This window comes from Acomys russatus, chromosome 6 (assembly GCF_903995435.1).
Source record: "Acomys russatus chromosome 6, mAcoRus1.1, whole genome shotgun sequence".
In the NCBI taxonomy this organism is placed as follows: Eukaryota; Metazoa; Chordata; class Mammalia; order Rodentia; family Muridae; genus Acomys; species Acomys russatus.
This window is the reverse complement of record NC_067142.1, coordinates 63,006,640-63,023,822: the sequence shown is the minus strand read 5'-3', so window position 1 is coordinate 63,023,822 and position 17,183 is coordinate 63,006,640. Positions and strand designations below refer to the sequence as shown.

The window sequence follows — 17,183 nt, the reverse complement described above, 5'->3', positions numbered from 1 at the left end:
GGGAGCCAGGGCTGGCCCCTGTGGGGGTCTCTTCAGTCCAGGATGACAAGCCTTGTCCTTGGGAGGTTTCTTATGGAGGGAGAGAATGATCAGGAGGTCTAGGTGAACTCAATCTTTCCACACACACGAGGTGCAGCAGGCACAACTTCTACTTCCACAAAGCTCCCCCATGAGCCAACCAGCTGGCCTGGCTGGACACATGCGGTGGGGATAGGAGGTCACAGGATGGAAAGGTGGTGAGGAGACAGGCAAGATGGCACTCTTTTCAAATAGGAAATCAGCTGTCCAGGGTGTCAGCTTCTGGAGCCGCCAGCCATTGCTCATATCCTCCTCCTCAGTGTCTTGCCATGTGGTTCTGCTTGCTGGGCTTGCCTTGTCCTACGAGGAGACCTGCATGTGGGCATGGAAACATGCAAACAGTATGTGTTAACACAGTGGCCAAGGAAACACTGTTCTTTAAGAGCAGATGCCCATAATTCAAGGTTCGTAAGTCGATTTTCAAAGGGATAATAGCTTAGATTTTATGCAGAGTTTTAAGCATCTTCATGTACATTTTTTTTTATAAAGGAGGCCTGTAACTTTCATATATTCTTAGAGGGTTAAAAACTAAAACAGTATAAAGGGATTCCAAGTCATTTGTGTGTTTAGTCCACTAGGAAAGCACAAAAGGGCCTACAGAAATGGCTGAACGTCATACACTGCTCCTTAGTGTCCCAGGCACAGAGGTTTGTAGGAACTGAACTGACTGGAGCCCTAGGGTGTATCCAGGCCTTCTGTCACTGGCTCATGCCAGCACTGCCAATGCCTTCTCTTGACTATGTGTCTGTATTGCTCAAGTTGAAGTTGTCAGTCAAGTTTTCTTTAGGAAGAAAATATATAGCAGCTGGTTTAGTGTGTGTGTGTTTGTGTGTGTGTGTGTGTGTGTGTGTGCACTTGAATATACTACTTTATGTAACATCTGACGTCCTAAAGAAGTGGGTGAACCCAATTTTAAAAATAAAACAAAAAGCATTTTTGAATGCATGAAGTAAGTTGTTCTGAGGTAAAGCCACACATTGGGATTCATTTTCTTTCCTGAATGTTTTGTTTGTGTGTGTGTGTGTGTGTGTGTGTGTGTATACATGTTGACATATGTATGAGAGTGCATGTGTGTATACATGCATGGATGTGTATATACATGTGTACTTGTGTGTGAGTGCATATGTGTGCATATCCATGTATACATGCATGTATGTATGTGTGGGGGCTGGAGGTCTATATTGGGTTTCTTTCTCAGTAGTTCTACACCGTAGTTTCTGAGACCAGATGTCTCTCTGAGTCTGGCGCTCACAGATCTACCTGAGCTGGCTAACTAGCAAGCTATCCAGTGCTCTTTTTCTCTGCCAGTATCCTCCATCGTTATAGATGCATGCTGTCATACCTGGTTCTTAGGTGGGTGTTTGAGATCTGATCTCAAGTCCTCATGTTTGTACAGCAAGCACTTTACCCAGTGAGGCATCTACCAGGCCCTTGTCTACATTTTGTGTATGCTGGACTTGCTCACAGTATTGCTATGGCACAAATGTTTTTGCAATTCCACATTAAGTAACATCATGGCACTTTATGATTATATATATATATATATGGGCCATGATGTTACTTTATCTATCTATCTATCTATCTATCTATCTATCTATCTATCTATCTTCAGTTTTAGGAAGAAATATCCAAAACATTTATGTACTTGGTTAAATAAATCTGTCTTGGTGCTCTGAAATTAGAAAATAAACCCATTTCATATACAAACAAGGACTTGGTCTAAAATATGTTTTAGAAAACAGTCCTCTGTGCACCAGAATAGCAGCTATGCCTTTTGGCACCCGTAGATACCAGTTCCCATTTCTGCAGCAATGTGATTAGTCAGAAGGGGTCAGAGATACTGATTGTGCCAGACGCTGCCAGCCCTTGATACCTGGCATGGCACAGAAGGACAAACATGGTGAGGTAAGGGAAGAGGACGGGTACAAGGTCAGCACGTGTGAAGAGAGGCCTGAGCCGAACTCAGAGTCTACTTGATACTCACAGAGCACACCACACAGATGCTCATGTCCAAAAGTCATGTCACCAAGAAGACTGCCTTACCAACCATGTCCTTTATTATCATTGATATTAATCCTAATATCATTAGTATATTTATTCTATTATGTGTATAATTAATAGTGATGCTTTTGGCATATAATTTTTATATAGAAAATATTTCAACTGCATGGTTGACTTTTACCCACCGGTTTTCCCAAGGCAAAGCACAAGTAGCCCAGAGCTCCTGATAAGTGGCCTCAGGAACTCAAGTCTCCTGGTCCCCAGGTTAGCCTGTACCAGTGAACACTGTTTGGTATATAGAGCTGTGTGGAAATATCTACTTTACTAAAGGCAAAAAATACAAGACCATTATTTTTCTGTAGAAAGTTTATAATTAAACTAACTCTAAATCTGTTTGGATTTGTTTGTTTTTTACACAAAGTATCCTGTTTCCCTTCTCATGAATGTGCTCAAAGAAGGAATTCTTTGATTTTGTTAGTGGCTCTTGGGACTAGGAATTTTTTTTAGCTGTTTAAGAAGACCCATGGAATTCCTTAGGAGAGAAAGCCTTTAGTTTTCTGGTATGTATGCACCTGTGTGCATGTACATGTGTATGTGCAAACATAAAGAGATAGGTGGGGAAGTGTGTCTGTCTCTGTTCATCTGATACGGATACACACAGTCTTTTTTTTTTTTTTTTTAATATCTAATTAATTAGAAGTAATAGCTTCCCATAGCTTCTGGTACATGAGGGAGTGAAGTGAGAAATACTTTAATTGGCTGTCTTACTTTCAAAGCTCAGTTTAATGAAATCGTTCTCAGCCTGAAGTGTATGTATTATCTTTCCTGTTATTTTAACAATGAACATGTCTTTGGACCACATCTGTGTGGAATATTCTAATTGGTTTCTAGGGTAGGGGCAAAGGGGGCAAAGCAGATGGAGTGATAACTAGTTGTCTCTTCCACCCAAGTGCTGTGGTATGTACTGATGGGGCTGCACTTTTCTTTAAAAGAAGGTGATTGAGAAGTTTTGCCCTGTCACTTAACAACCCTTAGGGACTGGAGAGGAGTCATATAGTCCCTTTTAAAAGTCAGAGCAGTTGATGCATTGGATAGAGAGATGATTCTGAGACATATTTACAAGGACTTGGGCTTCCTCACATTGGTAATGAGTGCCTCCTACAGCTTCCTGTGAGCACTGTCCCTGCCCCACCCCCACCCCCCCCCACGACAAGGATTCTGTGTTACCATGTGTGTAGAAGACATGCCATAGAAAGACTTGTTGGAAGTAGAAGCATTTGGACATATCCCATGATACCTTCCCTGCTTTGCTCTTCTTGTGTGGAAAGCAGAGAACCAGAGGTAGATGTGAGTGGAGCGGAGAGAAGGGAGGGAGCCAGGCACTGAGGCAAACACCAAGAAGGCATGCTCGTAACAGGAACGAGCAAGTGTGCAGACCCAAGAGTGAGCACCTTCTTAAAACCTAGAAGTCCTAGTGCCTTGCTTGGCTCACCTTTGCCCCTAGGCCTGGCCTGGCAAGTGACAAAGCATCCTGTCCTTTTAACCTCACCCTTGCTCCAGTGACACTGGCCCTCATCATGCCCCAGATTCACCAATGCTATCATTTAAATATGTCACAGCCCTGTCCACGTCTCACAGTCCTGTGTGGCACTGGGCCCTGCTCTGAGTCTTGGCTCTTTCTTCCTCATTGCACAGTTCTGACATGTATTCTGCCTTTCTCTGAGTATCTCTAAGCCAACGCTAGCTGTTCTAAGGATCAATCCACATTTTCTCGGTAAACTGAAGACAAATGTGGGCCTAGAGGAAAAAGAGGATCTGTGCTTGGCCATGTGGCCCACTGCCTAGAGGCCTGGCTCCATATGTCTTGGAAGGAAGAGCTGGGTAGGTTCTCTCAGGGAGTACCCTTTGGCTCGGGCTGGAGAAATGAACAATTTGAAGCACGGGAAAGGGACTGGGGCAGGCTCCAAGAAAACTATGTGGCTGGTCCAAGACATAGGGAATGGAGTCACAATGGGCAAATGCAGACAGGCCACAAGCAGTCATCAGCGTGAAATAGCCTGATGTGTGTGTGTGTGTGTGCGTGTGCGTGTGTGTGCAGTGTGAGGAGTACTTCCTCATTTTATCTGCTTCAAGATGATAGATCTATAAAGCCACTTGCAAATTGTAAGGTCCTAGCCACAACTACAGGGATAGACAGGCCAGTAGAGACTCATACAGATTTGAATATAATATTTTGTCCTCTGTGTCTGCTATGTGAGCACAAAGTGAGGAAAACGCAGCTGTTACAGGATGGCTTATGTGGCCATTTCAACTTAGCAAGTTATGCTGGGATTTTCCATCTGGCCCTGTCATGACACTCGGCCACCTGTCCCCTCCTAGAGGCCTCTTGGAATTTTAGTTGCCTACAGGATGATATGGCATTCTCCTTTCTTCTTTCACTGACCCTGCCTGGGTATAGGCTTCTCTCAGCCAGCTGGCTGGTGCTGGTGAGTGTTGAGGGATCCCTAACCTTCCCAGATACTAGACCTCACTTCAGAGAGACTGAATCAGGCTTTGGGTTTCCAGGTTGATGGAGCCTGAGGGTCTACTAACCAGCTTGATCCCAGAGTGTCTACTGATCCAATAATGTCTTATATCAGGGAATGCTTAGTTGAGACGCTCTGGAGTGCTTCAGAGATTAGCCCAATGTCTACTGAGACCATCATGAGATTGTATGGCTGACCTGGGGATCAGTGATGACACATCTTCCCACAAGAGTTCCTATAAAAGTACTTGGGAATGGTCATAAAACCTTGGCTGTCACTGAACTGATAACACTCTAGGAAGCCTTCTATAGTCAGATGCCCTACCAGGAGAACGAGGACCAGATGTACTCAAGATCTCAAAAGAAATTAATGGCAGTAAGACTCTGGGGTAAAAATATCTGTGTGCTTGCTCACTGAGCTTGTTCACTCGGCTCCTGTTCTATCTAAGGATCATTTAGGCTTAATTATAGAGTTCAGGCATTCACTGGGTTTTTGATTAATTTTCTTTTCAGCCTGGAAAGTGTGTGTGGTAGGTCTTTGTCCATGCATATGTGTGTGTGTGTGCGCGTGCGCACATGCATTTATCTCTTTCTTTGCAACTCAGTTGGGAGCTAACTCTAGCGATGTTTAATTGTGCCCTCTGCTCTTAACAAGAACATTCAATGTGCCAAGAAGGCCTTGGAAAGCCATTGTTTCCACTGCCTTCACCCCATGGGCTGCTCCTGAGTGTGCATTGAGGGACTGCGGGTAGCAGGGCAGTGCTCAGCTGGGACCTCAGCTGTAGGATGCATGCTTCCTGCCTGTCTTTGTACTTGTGATGTTTAAGGGATTCAGAGACCAGGGAAACAGCTTTCCTACTCCATTAATTACAAGTGACAGCCACCTCCCCCACACCACAGTCCCTGACAGGCATTTTTCTGGGCCAACCTCCCTGGGGATTACAAGGTTCTTTGAGGAGGAAAACAGCTTTCATTCTCTCATTTTTAATGACTCCACTTGGTAGGAAGGGGAGGACTACGTGACTGTGCAGGTGACACTGACTTGCTTTCCTCCGTTTCTTTCTTCTCCTTTGTGCTGAGGGGTAAACTAAGGGATGACATGATATAGAAAAAGGACATGAGGTTTTGAGCCAAAAGGCCCAGTTTGAATCCTAGCTCTTGGCATTCTTCTGTTTGTGTGCCTGTAGATAATGCCATTTAACCTCTTTGGTCTCAAGCCGCTATTTGTAAAATGGGGACAGTAACACCACAACCACCATCGTATGAACAGTGGACGAGAAAATGCATGTGGAAGTCTTTGGTAAAATCTTTTATAAATCATTGCTGTTTTATTTTACTATGCAGAATTGTTTCTTAGATAGACCATGACTTTGGCCTTTGAGGTATTTGTTGCCGGGAGGGGGTTGGGGGAGGGGGGGTTGGGAGAAAGGGTTGGGGGGAGGGGTGGCGATCCAAAATGATTCATTGAATGGGAAGCAGATATGGTACTAGCCTCCAGCCTCCCACGTGTTGTGGGCCATAGCAATGACCCGAGTATGTGGTATGCATGCAGCAGAGAACAGAGATAAAGGGCTCAGTATCAAAGTAGCAGTCACAAATAGAAAGCAATCAGGAATATTCGGGTTTTTTTCTTTTCTTTTCTTTCTTTCTTTAACATTACAATAAAAGGGGTTCTGGACCCAACTGTTTTTAATTTCTAGGCTAATTGATTTGTGGGTGAATGATTCTGGAACTATGACAATGTTTCTGGATGGAGAGAAGGAAAGACCCCAGGTCCCAGCTAATGTGCCTGTATTGTAAGCTGAGATCTGGGAAACTCAGGCCTTTTCTTGGCCTGTGGTGATTACGTATGTGATCCTGAATAGATGACCTAATTTAAATGGGCTTCAATTTCCTTGGAGATCATAGACTTGGAAGATCTCAAAGGTGACCCCATTTTAAGGACTTAAGATCTGATGAGATGCTCTTTTAGATACAGGAATTTAAAACTCCTATGCCAATAAGAAACCATGTACATATATGGAATACATATATTCCATATATTTGGGTGGTTTGGAGACCACCCAGCCAATGCCAAGTACTCAGAATGAGCCGTTTTTAAACTGACGTGATCTGGTGTCAGACTATGTTTTCTCTAGGGAATTCAGGCTGGTGGGAAGATGCAGGGGACCCCAGGAGAGATCTCAAGGTTAGTTCTCTCCCATAAGAAAATCTTTTGCTTGGCAATATCCTGACTAAGCTAAAAGGCAATGATCCACAGATAGCGAGAAAGGGGACCATCTCCTTGTAAAATGATGGTAACTTTAACTTAATTGGCTATTGGGCAATTGAGTGTTCTGCCACATTGATTTCAGAACTACCAGACCAACTGTAGAGTTTACAGAAGTAACACATGACAATGCCACTGCATATTTGCATAGTGCTTTTAACTTTTATAAGCCCTTCCTCATATATTTTTTCCTCAATTTTTATTATATCACTCCTCAGGAAACTAACTTTGAGTAATTTATATTTTTAAAAATTTGAAGTGATTCTCTTTACGACGAATAAGCCTAGGTAACATGCTGCACCTTGCTTTATCAGTATAGACAGGCCTTTGAAAAGCTATATTATATGTAAATATAATTGTGTGAGTCATATCTTAATGTGCTAGGGAAATTTAAAGACTGAAACCTTCCATAGGATTTTAAAAATAGAAACGCTTTCTTATTCATCTGTTGTTACAATTTTAGATTAAAAAAAAAAGTTTTCTTAAAGTGGGACTACATAGTTTGGATTCCAAGATCAGGAATCCATTGTCCCAAGTCTCATAAAAGTGCCATTTAATTCTGTATGAGGGAGAGATTGTTGCTTCTGATGTCAGCTTAGAAAATAAGCAGCTTTATTCTTCAGCCTGAGGCTCTCAGCTATGCCATAAAAAGTAGGGAAGCACAGGAAAGGGACTGAGAAATCCAAAAGCAACAGGTGAATTATTTCTAAGTAGAATTAGTTTTAAATAAGAGTCTTTGCAACTCAGCGATATGCCATTAACGTGTTGCTATAAATAACTTGCCATCAATAACTAATTTATGAGAGAGAAGCTGATGGGGCATGAAGTTAACCCCATGTAATTTTGAGTTGCATCCTCTGGGACCACAGCATGAAGAAGATAGACTATAGTGCATGTTAAACAGAAGTAACGAATAAGCCCTCCTGAATTGCATCCCCTGTACCCAAACTCTGGCAGATTTGGAGTCAATGACAGGGTTTGTATGATGGCTCTCACCTCTGAACTTAGGCTTGAAGAATTACTTATATGATATACAATATGGTGAGAGTTCTGTAGTTAGTTCAGAGTTTCTGAACACAGAGGGGTGTACCACACAACCTGCACTATAGAGACTAATAGGGGAAGCTTTTTTTTTGGTGGCAGTGGAGGTGGTTACTTAGGCTGAAAATATTACCACTGTAAATACTGGAAATTCTAAAAAGTTTTACACTGCCAGACTAAAAGGAATTTGCTTCGCACTTTTATTAGTTGGATCTCAGCAACATAAGCTTGTGTAAGGTGAGTGCTCAGACTTTCACTAGAAGAAGTTTAAAACAGTTCCTTCCTACAGCTGGACCAGCAGGTAAAGGTGAATGTTTGTAAGCGTAGCTGAAGTTAACCCACACAGACATACAGTGCATGTACTTACTATTTGTGTTTAAAGGCTATAGATGATTATTCAGGCACTACTGGCGAGACTAGTTGTTATTCTCTCTGAATACTGGTGTGTGAGCACACATGTGCATGCACATATGTGTGCCTTTCCTGCACCCAAACAACGCAGAGACTAAAAATTGAAAGTAATATTCTCATTTGTTGAGATGTCCCCGAAACCCTACATGAACACGAGGCTTATCCATCTTTGTAAAGTGAGCGCTGGTGACAGGAATCGGTAGCTGTAAACGAAGTCACAGACTGAGTGACTAAAACTCAGGAGGGACTCAAAACCATAGCTACCACAGGAAACAGGAACTACATATCCGACACTGTGACTAGCAGCACTTAGAATGAACAATCTCTTTGGAAAGAGATGAGTGGATGGAAGCAGCCAGTCTCCACTGGGGCTGCCAACATCAGCACCTCGGACAGTTCCCAGAAGTGCGCATGCGCACGTTCTCTCAACCGGTGCCAAGCGCACGGGCACCACGATTCCAGCTTCCTAAGTGTTTCTTTCATTCCAGTGTGTTGACAATCTGACCACCGACTACTATTTGATGTCAATCTGTGGTAACACCTTCTTCTCCTCTCTCCCATCACCCAGTATCTTTCACCCAATTCCCCAGCACCCTCCAGTCATACAAGGAGACTGTCTTACGAACACCTGGTGTGGATGCTTTCACTCTCGCTTCTAATTGGCTGGGAAGCAGCAGCATCTGCCACAGGCACTATTTAGTCTCATTTCCATCCCCTGCATCTCACAGGAAAGAAATGGCCAATAGTTCAAATTAAAAGAATCGTCCTGGTCAGCTCCAAAATATGGCTACTTGCATGGTAATCACAGCGAGTCTGTCAGATCAGTGATTTCTTTATTCCTAAGAGGAAAGGGCTTTTCCTAAGGGCTATGGTTCTACCACCCAAGGAGCAGCTGTGTCTTCACAAGTCGCTGCAAAGGCTGGCAAACCCAAGAGGTCTACTTTGGCTCAGAAACTCAGTTTGGCTCCTGCCACCCCTGGCAATCCCACTGCACGTCTCAGTGGCCTGTATTCCCCCACACACAGTTGGGGCAGTCTACTTTTACTTAGGAGGTATCACAACCAGAGGTGGCCCCCGCTTAGGCCTCCACATGAGGACCTGGGCATCGTTGGCATTAGGCTTTACTAGTGCGTTAGGGGGGATGGGTTCCATCCGGCTCAGGATCCGGGGCTGCTCCTGCTGAGTCCTGCCCACTAACCGGGCCCGCTGCCCCAACAGCTGAAGAGGGTCCACTTCAATGTCCACTCTCATCCTCCACTTGATAGTTTGCAGAATGATTTTCTCCTTGGTGGTGGTATTCATGGCCACCAGCCACGTGGTAAAACTTTGGTCCCTTTTGATTCTCGTGAGCAGCGGCACGTTGCTGTCGCTCACTGGCACTGCCCACGTCACGCTGGGGTAGAAATTGTCGTTCATGCTGACGGAGAACCTGGAGATCTTGTTGGTGGGGCCCACCAGGGTCACAGTTTCTGTGGTGTTGCCGTACCATGGGTAGCTTACCCCATCTGAGTCACTGATGGCTTTTACTCTCCCTTCCCTCAAGTCAGGCAGTTCCCAGCTTGACCTGGAAAAACAGAGGGGTACACATGAGAAGAGGAAGTTGAATTACATGCCCACTGTTTGCTAACACAGTCAAATTGGGCAAAATGGGAAGTCTGGAGGGGGAATTTAGGTAAAAAAGTTCTATGCTGGGTGGTATCAGTATCAAGATTAAATGAGAAAAAAAAAAAACCAATCAAAGGAAAAAAAAAAAAAAAAAAAAGGAATGGGAAACAAGTTAAATAAAATCCTAGCTGACCCAACGGAAAACAAGCCCAAAGAAATAGGGGTGAGGCTGGAAATAGCTGTTAGCTCATTGGGATGATGGCAACGACAGGATGTCATTCATGGGGCATAACATGTGTGTATAGGGTTTGATCTTGGGAAGAGGAGATCTGGAATTCAATGTACTTGAAAGGAAGTGACAGGAGGAAAGGAGAGGGTAGGAGAGGTGAAGCTCAACATTATATTAATTTCCTACAAAGGCCACAGCAGTAGAATTTCTCTTCAACATGGGATCTTTAAACTCTACCATTAAGCCAGCCCCAGCACTCAGAAAACACGGACAAAGAAAGGCTGAGATGAAGCGCCCGTCACTTATGAAAGCTAAAATGCTTTGTGGCTCATTGTAGGCTGGCATCCATGCTCCCTCACATGCTGCTCTTTGCTTGGCTTGGTGTCCAGACTGGAAGCTTCACTGCCTTGTCTGTGAGCTTGCCAGCCTGAGTACCTGTCTACCCTTCCTGCCCATCTCTCATCCTTGCAAAGAATGACACAGGAAAACATTCCATGGATCTCCCCCCAGGCAATGCTGCATGTAATGATGACAATCATACGGCCATGTCTGCTAGTTATGGGACACTTACCCCACCTCGACCACTGTGTTAAGGACCCTGTTATCATTGTTTATGGTCAAAAGATCCCATGCTACAACGGGATTTTGTTTTTTCACATGAGGAGACACGAGGTTTAAAAATGTTGATATACAAAGTTTCCTACAGATTCTAAGAGGTTGGACTGCTTTACTCTAAAGTCTGCGACTTTGACCACTGTATTGTACTGCTTCCAAGTACCCTTACATGATAATGGAAGAAGTCAGAGGAAAGGGAGCCTATGCCGTCCAGTGATCTAACCAAACAGCCTTAGGATATCCATGGGGAATCTGACTGGGCCCTAATAGGGGGAATTCTACATATTCCCATGCCTGGATCCAAGAACGGTAACAACGCTTGGTAATAAAATGTTTAATGATTAAATAATTAAAGAATGGTTAATTTTCTGTTTATTATCAAAGAGGTGGTGGCCTTGTTTGATATGAAGTTCTCCCGCCTCAGAGATGATAGAAGATTCTGTAGGGCTTTATCCAAATGGTAGAAAAGGGAGTTCCATGCTTAAGCTGATACCGATAATGTCTCAGCACCCCCTAGCATCACCAGGGAACATGGAAACACTGCTGCTTCTGGCTACTCCCACGGTACTTTCTATGCCAGTCATCCCATCATAAATGAAGGGAGGGCTGGACCGCCTGGGGAAGAGCTGAGCCCACAGCTGCAAGAGGCTTTTCCCTTGTCTTCATGTCCTTGATAACTGCTGAGAATAATTGTAGTGTATTACAGCTGGCAGAAGCTAAGTCACAGACCCTGACCTGATGCAAAGTCATCTTACTACACACACTGGTGTGCTGTGCTAGGCAGAGTGCCCAGATCATTCTGCGGCCACCATTTTTCTTTTTTGAGACAGGGTCTCTCTATGTAGGCCAGCACTTGCTATGTAGACCAGGTTGGCTTTGAACTCAGAGTTCTGTGTTCTTTTGACTCTCAAGTGCTGGGATTAAAAGTGTTCACCACCACCATAACTGGTATCACATCTCTCATCTCTCTCTCTCTCTCTCTCTCTCTCTCTCTCTCTCTCTCTCTCTCTCTCTCTCTCTCTCTCTTTCTCTCTCTCTCTCTCACACACACACACACACACTTTGAGATTATAATATAATTATACTTCCCTTCTTCATCTTCCTAACCTTCCCATATACCTGTCCCTGCTCTCTTTCAAATTCATGACCTCTTTTTTAAATCAACTGTTGTTACACACACACACACACACACACACATACACACACACACTCACTCACTCACACACACCTAAATACATACTACATAAACACACGTCACTTACTGTACAGAAAGGAGTATATGCTGTTTGAATGCAATGTAATTATTCATGAGTCAGTGTGGTGGAGAACCAATTGGCTAATCTGCTTGCTGGGTTCATGAAATGACCACATTGGAGTCATTGGGCCCCAGCTAATTTATCCATCACCAGACATTCATTACTTATAAACCTCCGTTTTTATTTTGGTTAGTGGCCAAGCACTCTGACATTCTGAGTGAGTGGAGGACAGGCATTTCCAGCAATGTCACGCCAGGCTTGCTCCTATGCCCTTCTCATGGCCAATTGTGGTGTCTCTAATCTGGAGAATTCTGTTTCAAGTGGATGCACTCCTTATTCCACTACAATGCTGACCTTTTCAGGACGGGCTATCTCGATGGTCGAGTCAATTACTTTGTCTATAGCTATGTTACCATTTACATTTTATGTTCATCTTCCTTCGCAGAACCATAGGCAGGGACTTGGGCCCATCGTCTACAGGCCAGTCTGGCTAGAAAATAATAAAAACCCAGTTCAGTTCAGGGTCTTCTCACACACGGAGATATAATGAGCAACACAAATGTGCCTGCCTCAGCAAGGAGGAAGAGACCTGTCTCACAGCATTCTTTGGGATGCAGAAATATCCAAAGCTTCCTAGCCACCACATCACAGCAGGGACACAATCTGGGTGAGCACAGTCTTGGGTTTGAGTCCTTGGCAGGCTCCACTTCTGCTCCTGTTGTGGCTTTTACTTCAGAATTGCTTGGGTTCAAAGTGGCACCTCTCCCACAGGCCACCCCTCCCATGAGCTAATATCCACCTCCATCCACATCATGGAGGGGTGGCTTAATTTAGGAAACGACCCAATTCAGTATGACTCCAATCTAGTGAAGGGCTAGTTGCTTTCTATCAGACCAGCATCACATCTTCATTTCCTCTGTGAAAATTAGGTATTTATTTCAAGGCAGTGGCTTGAAAGATTCATCTATAAAATGCGTAACTAGTTTATGTAGATGATAAGACAGCTGGGTAATGGCTTTTGGAGAGGTCCTGGCAAAGTTCTAGGAATGGTGGCTTCAAGAGTCCCTCAGTGGCCATGAAGAGGACATCTTGAACAGGATGCCGGAGGCACTTGAGATTCCACAGTTGAACTCCTCATCTCCACCTCAGAGCAGGGCCTTTCCTTTTCTGCTGCATCCAACCTTTCCTGTCAGAAGTGAGGGCCGTATGTGGCTCTTCCCATGCCTCCCCTAGACCACCACAGCTCACACAGTCACCAGGTAGCATCTTGTGATGTTTTGTCCCATAAGGCATGTGTGAATTGACTTTCTTTTCTCTCTGCATCTCTCGCTGCTTTAATGTGAGCCGTCAGCATCTCATAAATGGTCTACTGTCATGATCTGCTAACTGCCCTCTGCATCCAATGCTGGGTTCTCTCCAGTTCATTCTGTAGGCTGCACAGGTCCTCAAATTTGTTTGCTCTATAAACAAAACACTTCTAAGACTCCTTTACATGAAAATCACTGGGTCATTCATACGATAAGTTTTTAAGTTCCTTGCCAGCACAGACCAGGCTCACTGTGACCTGTTCTCCCCATACCCCATGTACCGTTCTGTTTCTCACTGTCACCCCCTAGCTCTTGCCTCATCCCTTGCCCACACCACTCTTCCTCTTAACAAAAGCCCACCACGCCTATCCATCAATCCTTTGAGATCTACATTTCCACAAACCTATGGACAGGTGCCAGATTATATTTTAACTTATAGTTTTTAGGTCTCTTTCTCCATTAGATGGCAATGTCCTTGGAACGGTTACTTGTTTTTAAATTAGTATCATACAACTAAAACCTAACTTTGCTTAAATGGATCCATATTCATGATTATATCAGCACCATAAACTGGATTCAGCAGGTTAAACACACACACACACACACACACACACACACACACATGCACACACACCCTGCCGCCTCCCCCAGACTCGCACGAATCAATATAAAATTAGGAGGAAGGGTGGGAAGTGAGGGGTGGATATAGGAGGAATCAGGTTCGCGGGGGTGGGGGGAGTAGAAAAGGGTGAGTGTAATCAAAGCACATGGTATGCTTCTAAAAGAATTAATAAAATATATTTTAAAATCTTGAAGGACATTGAATTTGAATCATTTTCATGCCCTCATCTGTGGGGCTTGGTAGAACTTGTACACACACACACACACACACACACACACACACACACACACACACACATCTTTTTTTTAAGTGTTTCTTTTTCGGTTTTTCGAAACAGGGTCTCTCTGTATAGCCTTGGCTGTCCTGGACTCACTTTGTAGACCAGGCTGGCCTCGAACTCACAGCCTCTGTCTCCCGAGTGCTGGGATTAAAGGCATGCACCAGCACACCTGGCAAGTTTTTCGAGAGAGGGTATCTCTATGTGTAGCCCTGGCTGTCCTGGAATCATTCTGTAGACCAGGCTGGCCTTGAACTCAGAGATCTGCCTGCCTCTGTCTCCCGAGTGCTGGGATTAAAGGCGTGTGCCACCACCACGCAACGAACAAAATATTTTATCACAGCTTTACACTTCATATATTTGCTCACTTAAAGCACCCCCCACCCCCTGCCGACATCCATTGTTCATCTAAGTACCTATTACTAGGATCGCTGCACACCTTGCGCTGGACACTATTTGTCTTAAGGCAGAGGCAAGCCGCATTTAAAACGAGCAAATTGGTAAGCAGGAATGTATTTCCGTGACTCTTTTTAGCACCACATAGCAAACATACGAAGAGGAGCAGCACGAAGTCCAAGTGCTTCATACGGGCTCTGGATGTGTAGAGATCTACGAAGGCAACAGTAGGGAGGGAGCCCTGCGGAGGGAAATGGGTTATGAGAGATGAAGACAGGCCTTCTCAGCTGGGAGGTTCCATTGTAAGCTGAAGGAACATCAGAGAAGAAACAGAGTGCCGTGCAGGGGAAGCAGAAGAGATGACTTGGGAAAGTGAATGCAGGAAGGAGTGAGAATGAGGCAGTGGGTAGGGTGGTCTCAGTGTGAGGGCTGCCTTGAATAATGGGCTTTCACACTTGGGTTTCATTCTAGAGGTGGTGGGACCTGCACCTGGAGGCTGTCGGGCCAGGCACAGTAAGGTTAAAAGAATCTGAGTGTTGCGGCAGGTGTGTGTGTGTGTGTGTGTGTGTGTGTGTGTGTGTCAAGGAAGGATGAGCAGGAACATTTGCAATGCTGTAGATAGTTATCTATTGACTGTTTTTTAGTTTTTTGTTTTTGGAGACAAGATCCTATGTAGTCCAGGCTGGCCAGGAATTTGCTGAGGATGACCCTAAACTGTTGACCCTCCCCCCCCCCCGACCTCTGTCCCAAGTGCTTGGACTGCATGTGTTCACTGTCTCGTCTGACTTACATAATCTTTAACGAGGTGGCTGAAGGGGAAGGAAGGGTCACATCAAAAAGCTGCTACCGAGGTACACACTGAGTGGTGGACGCCAACGGCATGTTACAGAGACAAGAGATACAGGCAAAGTGTTGCTCAGAAGAGCCGAGCACACAAATGCTTACTGTGTTCACAGAGGGAACACGCCTGTGGCGTCTCTGGCATTCCACCCTCATCCTTGAGCTCACTCATAATGGGGTTCAGGCTTTAAAGCTCCCGACTTCTTCGTGGTAGACCGAGGCATGCTTGGTGCGTCCTTTACCCAGAATGAAGTGCCAGGGACAAGGTGCATGTGTGACACTCTTTGCTTCTTCGCTAGCTTACCTCTTGCCCAGGTAAGCTGGGCTGGTTTTGCCTCATCTCTTAACAGTTTAACTCTGGGAGGCGCAGTCTTTTGTTCGCTTTCCCTTCCTACCTCTTTACAGTTTCTTAGGATCTAGCTGACCTCTGGCAAATCATTCTGTCAGCCTCAGGCTTCTCATGTGTAAAGTGGGAAGAAAACCCGCTCTGCACATCCCTTCGTCTGAGAGAGAGAGAGAGAGAGTTATTACAAACAGAACATAGTGTTAGTAGATGAGCAAATGCTTTGTAAGATAAACCATTCTCTGTCAATATGAGTTAATATCTCACTCTGCTTCCTCCCACAGCCTTTCTCTTCACTGTGATAAACAGTGTTTTTGTTTTAAACAATCAGCCATGGACCCAAAGCTCACGGCTAATGCATCCGCCAATGGGCCTAATAATGAAAACTTTGATTATCGTAACCTTCATGCTTTCTGCCTCTCTTTCAGAAGAGGTAAATCTCACCCACACAGCTCGTGCTAAACACTTCATTCAAATGAGCTCTCTCTTGAGCTAAGGTGCAGGCACACTCGGAGCTGGCCAGTGTCCCTAGTGTGAATGAGGGGATGGACAGAGCAGCTTCTCCAAGAAGGGCCCACTCTACTCTTTTTAATCCTGTGGGGCCATGGAGGAAGTGGGGGCTGGGTGACATTGTTTTGGACAGGAAAACTTGCTCCAAGTCATCCAGCTAGGGAGGGTTGGGACTGAGAGGCAAGATAGAGGTCTGGTCTAAAGCACCTGCTTTCTGATAGGACTCCTCGGTGATCAGTGGCCCTGGACTCCTGCGCAATAAGAGTATTAGTCATGGATGACATTGCCTGATACACACTGCCATGGCCTTATTAGCATTACAATATTGAGATAGTCTCTCGCCCCTCAGGGCCTTCACCTCAGCTACCCAGGTTTACCTAAATCTCCTTTCTCCAAAGTCCATCAACTTCCGACGGTTAATGCAGGAAGAGCAGGGGACCAGCATCACCCTGTCCTCTGTGGTCCCGAGGATGTCACCATATCATAGCTGATTTTACATCCTCACTACTGGCACCGTGCTGAGTGTCTGTGGTCTAACCGCTGCATCCATGCCTGCTCTTTAAAGGGGTACCAGCTGCCAAGTGCTGAACTTCGAGGGTGGGGAAGAGCCTCTGGTCTTTGTTTTTTTTTTTTTTAATCTTCATTGGTGCATTCTGGGAAAGAGGATGGCACCTACATCCAGTGTTGACTAGAGTGACGCACTTCTTGTCCAGGAGCCTTGGGGTTTTAGGCTCTGTAGCACCTTGTCCCTCCAACTCTACCCAGACAGGATCTGGCCATAGTCCTTGTCAGGTGGCTGAAGAGAGGAGAGGTGTAGAGAAAGTGTGTGTGTGTGTGTATGTGTGTCTGGGGGTGGGGG

The 17,183-nt window shown here is 44.9% G+C and overlaps 1 protein-coding gene across 2 annotated transcripts in view; it reads right to left on the bottom strand.

Annotated features, from left to right (window-relative positions):
• Positions 1 to 246: 246 nt before the first annotated feature.
• Positions 247 to 17,183, bottom strand: part of Fam78b (family with sequence similarity 78 member B) — an 83,433-nt gene continuing 66,496 nt past the window's right edge. The window contains exons 2-3 of one of the 2 annotated variants that reach the window (XR_007830792.1): positions 8,951 to 9,888; positions 247 to 390 (exon numbers count right to left, since the gene is read on the bottom strand). Coding sequence is in view for 1 of the 2 variants with exons in the window: in XM_051147786.1 (XP_051003743.1) it covers positions 9,366 to 9,888 (523 nt within the window). In the remaining variant the exon portion in view is untranslated. Of the gene's footprint in view, positions 391 to 8,746; positions 9,889 to 17,183 lie in introns of those variants that run through there. The other variant, XM_051147786.1, reaches the window with a different exon arrangement.